Source organism: Tachysurus vachellii, chromosome 21 (assembly GCF_030014155.1).
Source record: "Tachysurus vachellii isolate PV-2020 chromosome 21, HZAU_Pvac_v1, whole genome shotgun sequence".
In the NCBI taxonomy this organism is placed as follows: Eukaryota; Metazoa; Chordata; class Actinopteri; order Siluriformes; family Bagridae; genus Tachysurus; species Tachysurus vachellii.
Genome location: NC_083480.1, coordinates 16,047,604 through 16,055,736, shown reverse-complemented (window position 1 = coordinate 16,055,736; position 8,133 = coordinate 16,047,604). Strand labels below are relative to the sequence as shown.

The window sequence follows — 8,133 nt, the reverse complement described above, 5'->3', positions numbered from 1 at the left end:
CCCATTAGAATCCCTTCTGTAGCAGTCAGGATGGGTCAGCCTTCCTCCAGGAGTGGGTGGGATTGGGCAGAAATCCTTCATGAGTGGGCAGGACTGCTCAGAATTATTTTGGTATTGGGCAAGATCGGACATAATTCCTTAAATAGTCAATAGAGTGGAAGAAAAGAATCGGACAGATAAAAGCACACCCTTCGGCTGTACTCGCTCGTTACATGATTCAGGAAAGACTGGCGATCGAGTCGTTATAAAAATATAATGATGTATGTAACCCGTCTGAGAACACAATTTTATTTGGAACTATAATGTTTGTAAAGATAACTGAAATACATTAATCCTTGGATTGATTGTTTCATGAGATCAGGTTTTAAAACAGCAAGTGGCCACACTGCTGCCACCACCTGGCAAAGCCGCATCTTTTGATGCATTTATTTTCATGAAATAAATAGAAATGAAGAATGACGTTACTAATAAGTCATTCATTAATTTGCATATAGATGATACAAAAATCTGTTTTCAGGAGGTCAAATGGTGTTTCAAAGGTTTCAGGATCTGAGATGCGTGAATCAGTACAGGGTTACGGTGAGGAAATTCATTAAAGGGTGTGGAATCGGTGGGAGAAGATAATGACTCAGGATACCCGCCTTCTGCTCCACCCACACACCCACAAACCCACACACCTAAACAAAACTAGACACACCAAAACGCAACCACACACACCTAAACAAAACTTGACACACCAAAACACAACCACAAAAACACACCCACACACATACCCACACCCACACCCACAAACACACCCACAAACACACCCAACACACAAACACAAACACACCCCACATGGCTGTGTTTTCCTAACTTCCATGATAAAACAGCACTGACTCTTGCAGAAGCTGAAAAAATTATAAAGGCATCTCCATCTAAGGTTCACACCGTGTGTGTGTGTGTGTGTGTGTGTGTGTGTGTGTGTGTGTGTGTGTCTGTGTGAGTGTGTGTCTTGAGTGTCTGTCAGTACTGTGCAAAGGGTTCACAGTGACGGCAAAAGTGCACTCAAGTGGTTTATAAATTAATACTGTGAAGCAGTCTGGTCGTGTGCAGCAGAACCCACCCCGTCGTCTCCGCTACCAACCACCCCATCTCTCCCGACCCCAACCCTACCTACTCTGCCCACCCACACATACACACCCCCACAATGGCCATTCACGGTGGGAGGATCTCCAACAGAGCATCACGAGTGTTCTGCGCCACTTTGTCAGGAAACTTCACAACAAACTCCAGCACCATGTCTCCTCTCTTATCGGGACATTTGGACAGGGGCAGTCCCTCACCCACGACCCTCTTCTTCATGCCTGGTTTGATGACGTCACGACACGCCACGGTGATGGTCCGGCCGTCCAGCGTCGGCGCAGTGATCGAGCAGCCACAGAGTGCCTGTGGATATTGGGGGAAAAAGCCACATAAACAATAAAGCTCACTTTGTCATCTGTAACCAACTCAGCTAAAAAGTTAGATTTCAACAGCGCTGTAGTATAAAGAGAAGGCTGTAGTATTAACTAGAAGGACACTCACGTCTCGGAGGGAAATCTTTACGGAGTAGATTATATCTGAGCCGTCTCTGCGGAATACTGCATGTGCCTTGTCTTTTACAACAAACACAATGTCAGCGGGGATGTTAGTGGGTGTCTCGTCCCCTTCTTTAGGGAACGTGATCTTTGTGCCCTCCTTCCAGCCAGGCCTAATGTTCACGGTGAGGATCTTGTCCTCGGTGTGGACCGTGCGGCCGTCTGGGTTCAGCCGCTTACGTGAGATCTTCATCTTCTTAGTGCAGCCAGAGAACACCTCCTCCAAGCTCACCTTGAGCTCGTGAATAACAGGAGGGTCTTTCTTCTTCTCTCGTGCAGCATGCACACCGCCGATGCGAGTCTTAAAGGGCCTGGGAAAGCCTCCCATGCCCCCCATGCCAAACGCCGCAAAGGGATCATCCACGTCCATGTCATCGTCATCAGCTCCGTGGGTGAAGAACTGATCAAATGGACTGCGGCTTCCGAAGAACTCAGCAAACATGGCGTGTGGATCTCCGTGGAACGCATAGCTTGACCCACTCGTTCCAGAACCTCCAGTATGGCCTTTAAGTCCTGGAGGGAGAGAAACAACAAATAATTTTTCAAATCCTAAGAAGCCATCCTGTTTGTCCCCACCTGACTCCACCGCCAGGCTGAAACTACACCTTCTGGAAAAAAGAGCAGAACTAAGCAGTGTGCCTAATCCTGTGGCCCGGTGTTTTATATAATTATTTTTTATCACACCAATCACTCAAGCCCACGCCCATCACTCATAATAACGCCCATCACTCATAATCACGCCCATCACTCATAATAACGCCCATCACTCAAGCACACGCCCATCACTCATAATAACGCCCATCACTCAAGCACACGCCCATCACTCAAGCACACGCCCATCACTCAAGCACACGCCCATCACTCAAGCACACGCCCATCACTCAAGCACACGCCCATCACACATAATCACGCCCATCACTCATAATCACGCCCATCACTCATAATCACGCCCATCACTCAAGCACATGGCCATCACTCATAATCACGCCCATCACTCATAATCACGCCCATCACTCATAATCACGCCCATCACTCATAATCACGCCCATCACTCATAATCACGCCCATCACTCATAATCACGCCCATCACTCAAGCACATGGCCATCACTCATAATCACGCCCATCACTCAAGCACACGCCCATCACTCATAATCACGCCCATCACTCAAGCACACGCCCATCACTCAAGCCCACGCCCATCACTCATAATCACGCCCATCACTCATAATCACGCCCATCACTCAAGCCCACGCCCATCACTCAAGCCCACGCCCATCACTCAAGCACACGCCCATCATGCATAATCACGCCCATCACTCAAGCACACGCTCATCACTCAAGCCCACGCCCATCACTCATAATCACGCCCATGACTCAAGCCCACGCCCATCACTCAAACCCACGCCCATGACTCAAGCCCACGCCCATCACTCATAATCACGCCCATCACGCATAATCACGCCCATCACTAATAATAATCATGCCCATGACTCAAGCCCACGCCCATCACTCAAGCCCACGCCCATCACTCAAACCCACGCCCATGACTCAAGCCCACGCCCATCACTCATAATCACACCCATCACTCATAATCACACCCATCACTCATAATCATGCCCATGACTCAAGCCCACGCCCATCACTCATAATCACACCCATCACTCATAATCACACCCATCACTCATAATCATGCCCATGACTCAAGCCCACGCCCATCACTCATAATCACACCCATCACTCATAATCATGCCCATCACTCAAGCCTACGCCCATGACTCAAGCCTACGCCCATGACTCAAGCCTACGCCCATCACTCAAGCCTACGCCCATGACTCAAGCCTACGCCCATGACTCAAGCCCACGCCCACTGTTCAAGACCACACCCCTCCCCATGTACAGGGCGTCACGTACCTTCCTCGCCGTACCGGTCGTAAATGTCTCTCTTCTTGGCGTCGCTCAGCACGTCGTAAGCTTCTGCGATCTCTTTAAACTGATCCTCAGCTCCGGGGGACTTGTTTTTATCCGGATGGAACCGCAGCGCTTGTTTTCTGTACGCTTTCTTAATCTCATCGTCAGAGGCGCCTTTCTGAATGCCCAGGACTTTATAATAATCTTTACTCATTACAAACAACAAATATTCACGTGTTAAAATCGTGTCAGAAACTCCTACGTGTCGAGTCAAACCGCTGTCGGATCCATGGGGAGTTTATTAGATCGGATTCGAGCGGTTTTTACCGTTAAATAACACCGGCGTTCACATAAAACCCTTAAAAACAAGTCTTTCTCTTTCTTTTTAAACGTCGTGTTGATGTTAAACTGTATAACTAAAGCGTTAAAACAAACCCTGTGTGATTACTAAAAGTTTTTACACCCGTCTGGGAAAAAAACAACAACTCGACCTCATCATTTGAACCCAAGGAAAGTTCGAGAAAAGCTCGTGCCTCTTCTTCAAAATGTGTGACGTGTTTCTGCGCGTGAGACCACAGTGCCACCTGCTGGTCCGGAGACGTCAAACAACTAGACCCGCCCCTACTAGGCTGTGATTGGCTGACGTAACATTTGATTGAGTGTTCTGTAGCCTATGAGCAACGAGTTACAGGGGAAAAATAACTCACCTGTTCAGAATCAGGTTTATTGGCAGGTTCTGTAGGGTCACGTGGACAGGGATTTGTCTTGGTGTGTTAGTGCATGGTAATAATAGAGAGAAAGGCAGAAATGTAGGAAACAAAGGTTATAAAAGTTGACAGAAACAGTGATATTCCAGCTAAAGACTGAAAGGGAGTCATAGTGAATAGTGAATAGTGAATTGGTGGGTTTTTGATAAATGTTTCACTATTTGAGTTAAATTACTGAAACAATAATAATATATACAATATACAATCAGCCCAATAATAAATAAATAAATAAATATATATATATATATATATATATATATATATATATATATATATATATATATATATATATATATATATAAGCGGGGCATGGTGGCTTAGTGGTTAGCACGTTCGCCTCACACCTCCAGGGTTGAGGGTTCGATTCCCACCTCCACCTTGTGTGTGTGGAGTTTGCATGTTCTCCCTGTGCCTCGGGGGTTTCCTCCGGGTACTCCGGTTTCCTCCCCGATCCAAAGACATGCATGGTAGGTTGATTGGCATCTCTGGAAAATTGTCCGTAGTGTGTGATTGTGTGTGTGTGCCCTGTGATGGGTTGGCACTCCGTCCAGGGTGTATCCTGCCTTGATGCCCAATGACGCCTGAGATAGGCACAGGCTCCCCGTGACCCGAGGTAGTTCGGATAAGCGGTAGAAGTTGAATGAATGAATGAATGAATATATATATATATATATATATACACACACAAATTGTGTATATATTGTATATATTGTGTGTATGTATATATATACAATATTTACTGAAATAATTAAATTTTTACACCTGTAAAAATTTATTGAGATACACCTGTATATATATATATATATATATATATATATATATATATATATATATATATATACACACACAAATGTATATATATTGTTTATATATTGTGTGTGTATATATATATTTCAGAATCAGAATCAGAAAGAGCTTTATTGCCTCGCATGTGAATACAATATAGGCAATTTGTATGTACAAATGTGCAAGTGTAAAATGAGCAATTGAAATATACAATATATACATATATATTATTGGGCTGATAAATTGTGCCCAATAATGACAAATATTTTAAACTTTCTTCTCTGTTCTATACTCAAAAACGTTTATTACATAATATTCCATTTTATTACAAATCTGTAATATATTCTGCTCAACCGCTATTCATACATTTACACCGCTTAACCGCTTTTCTATTCAAATCAATTCTATAATTATAAACATGTCGTTTAGATTCTGTTCTATTCTATTTATATAGTCAAAAACACGCATTATATTGTCATTAACCTAAATTGACAGTAGGCTCTATTCTACTCTGTAATTATAAACATGACACATTCTCTTTAAATTCTATTATTTTCTATATTTTTCTTGTGTATTGTGGAGAGGCTCACATTATACTGTAGTAATAGTAATTAAAGTAATGCTGTTCTGTTCATAACATATATATTACTTCAAAATACACAAACCACTTTAGTTGATTTTTAATACTATAATAATATATCATGTTAACAAATAAACTGGATTTTCCCTCATCTGTGCTTACATACACAGGTGTGTGTGTGTGTGTGTGTGTGTGTGTGTGTGTGTGTGTGTCCTGTCATGTTCAGACAGGTGTAACAGGAGTCACCTCACCATCACATAGAGCTCTACACTTAGTATATTCATGTTACTGACTGTATAGACTGGTTTGCTTTTCAGGTATTAATATTTGGATTAATCCCATTTAATTTAAGTGAACGGTCAAATATGCGAATATTGTAATAATATAAGATCTTGGTAATAAATCCAATGTTTATCATGATGAGCTGTGAATTAAATATCAGAAATCTGGGCTAAAACCCTGGCTATTCTCAGAATCCTGGGCATCCCTGGACACCTCTTTGGTAGCCTAGTGGTTAAGGTGCTGTTCTACTGCTTGGAAGGTCATGAGTTTGAATCCCAGGTTCACTAAGTTACCACTGCTGGGCCCGTGAGCAACCCTCGGTTGTATAAAATGAGATAAAAATGTAAGTTTGTCTGGAAAAAAGGGTTCCTGTCAAATGCCGTACATGTACTTTGAGGTCTAGCTAGGAACGTGGTGCCAGAGATATGTACTCATGGACACATCGTTCCAAATTAATGTAATGCTTCTTGTGGTATCAGGGACTTGAAGTCATTGGCAAGCATTGACTTCTTAATGAAAGTACATTTTACTCCATGATGCAAAGGCCATGCACGTGTCATGAAGCACAACTTCGATGATTGTCGACAGCTGATGTAAATTACCCGGACCTTCCTGAAAAAATTCATACTAACTCGGTGTACTTTGCCTGTCGTTCTCCTTCATATGCTCAAGCTATAAACGACTGCAATACAGTACTATATTGGCCGAAACACAGAAGTCCGTCTGGACAATTTGTCTGCACACCTTTGCCAGGTTTAAATTGTTGACACGGTGATGAGAAAACTCCAGAGGGCAGCAGTGTGTCCTTAAATCAATGTTGGATGCTTGGCATACTGACGGATATGTAATTGATGAGAAGGAACTTGCCAAATATATCAGCTACACACTAAACCTTACACCTGACCTCTTTATAGGAAGGCAGGGCACTAGGACCCAGAGGATTATGGGGCAGAAGATTTTCCAAGACTCATTTCTTTTACACACCAAGTTCATTTCCAGACACCATGCCAGTTTTCTAGCTTAGAGCAAAAACTTAGTGATGGAGCAAATTAAAGGATATGTGTGAGATCTTAGTATATACAATATAATACAATGGTAGATAAAATGGTCAAAACTTTGACCCCAGGTGCCCAGGTTGTAAAAAAGAAGAATCACCAAGCCATACTTGTTCTTCACACCCAAGTTGTTCACAGATAAACTATAAATAGTATATCTTGGAAAACATTAGCGTGACAGAGGCCAGGCAGCGTTAACAGAGAAAGGTCCTGTATGTGGCCGGCTATTCTCTATAGACTCTCATGGCTGTGAGCCTTGTGCTTCAGAATAGTCTTGACAACATCAGATCTTCTGCTGGGTTGGTCCGAGGTCTGCAAGGTCACCCAGCTGGCCTATGGAGAAATGGAAGGTATATATTTAGCCTGGTGTGAGGCGCGTTGTGGATATAACGTCCCGGGGCTCTCGGGTTTCGTGTTCAGAGGGCATTTTGCAGATCCCGGGGGGCACGACGAGGAACGTGGCAGCCCCCCCAAGTGTTAAGGACAGACACTATTTTCCCTTTGCTTTGCCGATCACTTTATGGGTGACCAGCATCCCAAAAACACCTCTCAGTTTCAGTGTGACGTTCCCGTCACTGTCCTTCTGCTCTGGCTGAACAGAGCGGAGTTAGCAGCTCACTGTCAAACATTCTGGAGAAGCTCCAAAACCTCTGTTAGTTTTACTTAAATTGACTCAAGGAGGGCATAAAGAACTTAGAGCGGCTCTGAGTTACTCTCCTCAGGTCTTGCTGTGGTCGAGGAGGAGCGAACATGGATGTCCTGGCTTTAGAGGCTAAGGGGGTCAAGGCTGATGCCGCTGCACAGGGTGGCAGTTCTAAGCCCAGACCTAAAGCGCCCAAAAAACCTAAACGAATTGTTTACTTCGAGGTGGAGATTCTGGAAGCCAAGACCAAAGAGAAACTGCTGCTCCTGGATAAGGTAAGTCCCATCTGTGCATTATCATTCAACCATAAATATAATGACAGGAGATTTGAAAGACATTCAGTTGCATTAAAGATCAGTGAACCTGTTAATCACAGACACATAAACTCTGTATAAAAGTGACTAACTCTTATACTGTACGTTTTTATTTGTTATTCAATTATTAAAAACTAATTAATTCGTATTAATTATGTAATATTATTTAGATGAAAAG

General features: G+C 43.4%; 2 protein-coding genes across 2 annotated transcripts in view; one reads left to right on the top strand and one right to left on the bottom strand.

The window, feature by feature from the left end:
- Positions 1-272: 272 nt before the first annotated feature.
- dnajb1a (DnaJ heat shock protein family (Hsp40) member B1a) lies at positions 273-4,083 on the bottom strand. The gene is made up of 3 exons (XM_060897649.1): positions 3,532-4,083; positions 1,567-2,132; positions 273-1,428 (listed from the first exon to the last, which is right to left on the bottom strand). Exons 1-3 carry the CDS (start codon positions 3,740-3,742, stop codon positions 1,198-1,200), a joined length of 1,008 nt encoding a protein of 335 aa, XP_060753632.1. The 5' UTR covers positions 3,743-4,083; the 3' UTR covers positions 273-1,197.
- A 3,367-nt stretch (positions 4,084-7,450) lies between these two features.
- Positions 7,451-8,133, top strand: part of tecra (trans-2,3-enoyl-CoA reductase a) — an 11,045-nt gene continuing 10,362 nt past the window's right edge. Inside the window, exon 1 of the mRNA XM_060897391.1 lies at positions 7,451-7,916. Coding sequence (XP_060753374.1) covers positions 7,749-7,916 — 168 coding nt within the window. The 5' untranslated portion in view covers positions 7,451-7,748. The remainder of the gene's footprint in view (positions 7,917-8,133) is intronic.

Bases quoted from the DNA above. Each gene is read 5' to 3' on its own strand.
- dnajb1a (XM_060897649.1), bottom strand. From the start codon at position 3,742: ATGAGTAAAGATTATTATAAAGTCCTGGGCATTCAGAAAGGCGCCTCT. The intron at 2,133-3,531 runs GTACGTGACGCC...CTCTCCCTCCAG, and splicing joins CGACCGGTACGGCGAGGAAG to GACTTAAAGGCCATACTGGA. The intron at 1,429-1,566 runs GTGAGTGTCCTT...CAATATCCACAG, and splicing joins TAAAGATTTCCCTCCGAGAC to GCACTCTGTGGCTGCTCGAT.